At 61.3% G+C, this 1,490-nt stretch overlaps 1 protein-coding gene across 1 annotated transcript in view; it reads right to left on the bottom strand.

Moving 5' to 3' along the window:
* RALGDS (ral guanine nucleotide dissociation stimulator) overlaps positions 1-1,490 on the bottom strand; it is a 7,419-nt gene that overhangs the window by 1,701 nt on the left and 4,228 nt on the right. The window contains exons 10-14 of the mRNA XM_009322168.1: positions 1,306-1,383; positions 1,121-1,207; positions 775-807; positions 412-533; positions 140-235 (exon numbers count right to left, since the gene is read on the bottom strand). Of these exons, the coding sequence (XP_009320443.1) occupies positions 140-235; positions 412-533; positions 775-807; positions 1,121-1,207; positions 1,306-1,383 (416 nt within the window). The remainder of the gene's footprint in view (positions 1-139; positions 236-411; positions 534-774; positions 808-1,120; positions 1,208-1,305; positions 1,384-1,490) is intronic.

Here is a 1,490-nt window from a genome sequence, read left to right as displayed (position 1 = left end):
AGAATTGAGCAGAGCGAGGGCGCATTTGGCTGGCAGGACAGCGGCCACCCCCGCCCGGTGCCCTGCAAGCCTCAGCCAGAGTCACCCTGTGCTGGCCCCCACCTCCACCCTCCCCTCCACCGGGGACGAGCAGACTCACTCGCTCCATCGCTTGATGATGCCCGTGTTTTTCTTTGCCTTCAAAGTGTTGCTGGCTGACTCCGACAGCGGCTCAATCTCGCACGACAGCCCATAGCTGGGAGGGGAGAGATGAGGGTTTGAGCTCTCTGTGCTGCCGCAGCCGCGGCGAGCACCGTGCCGGCAGGGTGGGGGAGGCAGAGCAGGGAGTGGATCTCGGGGCAGCTGGAGACGGGCGGTGGGACGTGCCGATGCACCGGCGACAGCACGGCCCCGGACCCCACTCACGCTCACCTCTCGGCCTCGCTGAGCCGCTCCAGGCTGTGGAACCAGTCCACGAACTGGTCCTCCTGCGTGAAGCTGTAGTTGTTGCAGGCTGACTGAAGCAGCTTGATCTGGGCGATGACTTCAAACTCCTAGAGCAAACAGAGGCCGTGAGACCGGATCTGTTTGCCAGCCCCAGCCTACTTCACCAACAGCCCAGCCCCACACACAGAGACAAATACAAAGGACCAGAATCCCCCTCCCCAAAAATGAAGAACATGAGAGCAAAAAAGGAGGGGGATCAACCCCAAAGTGCCTGGCACAGCCTGGGCTTGCACCAAGCCAGCCTCCTCCCTCCACCCCGCTGTGCTGATGCCAGGGCAAAGCCCTCACCTTCCTTCTCTTCTCAAAGTTGATCAGCCCGCCCTGGAAAAAAAGGAGCCGAATGTCAGAAAAAATATTGCTCCCACCCCTCCCTGCCCCCCCGGCTTGCTGCCACTGCAGTGTGGGCATCCCTGCCCAGGGGCAGCGCGAGGGCGACCCATTTCCACGGGCTGCCAGAGGTGGATGCACAGGGTGCAGTGTCCAATATAGAATGCACAGGGTGCAGTGTCCAATATAGAATGCACAGGGTGCAGTGTCCAACACAGGACGCAGGGGGGACCCGCCCGCCATTTATCAGCCCACGCTCTGGGGCGGCTGTGCGGAGGAAGGAGAGGATAGAGATGGAGGTACATACGTCCAGGAAATCCTTCATGGCGGTGTCGAGCATCACCAGGTCCGTGAGGAAGGTGCCAAGGTAGGGAATGGTGCCCTGCATCACGCCCTGTGGGGACAGCAAGGGACAGCGGGATCAGCAGAGAGCCGGGACCAGCCCGGGCAGCCGCCGGGGAGGGGGCACGGGGGCGGCCGTGCCAGACTCACCATCTCTCGCTGCTGCTGCTGCCGCTTCTGAGCCCTCTTTGGGTTGATCTCCAAGGTGGCGAACTTGGACGTGCCCTCCTGGATGGCGGGGGAGAGGCAGGCATCAGCACGGATGGGAAACTGCACTAATAGATCAGCTAAAATTCACCCCTACTTTAATTGGTACAACTTCCCTTGTAAAGGGA

This window comes from Pygoscelis adeliae, unplaced genomic scaffold, assembly GCF_000699105.1.
Source record: "Pygoscelis adeliae isolate BGI_AS28 unplaced genomic scaffold, ASM69910v1 Scaffold114, whole genome shotgun sequence".
Taxonomy (NCBI): domain Eukaryota; kingdom Metazoa; phylum Chordata; class Aves; order Sphenisciformes; family Spheniscidae; genus Pygoscelis; species Pygoscelis adeliae.
Note: the sequence above shows the minus strand (reverse complement) of the source record. Positions and strands in the feature narration are given on the sequence as shown.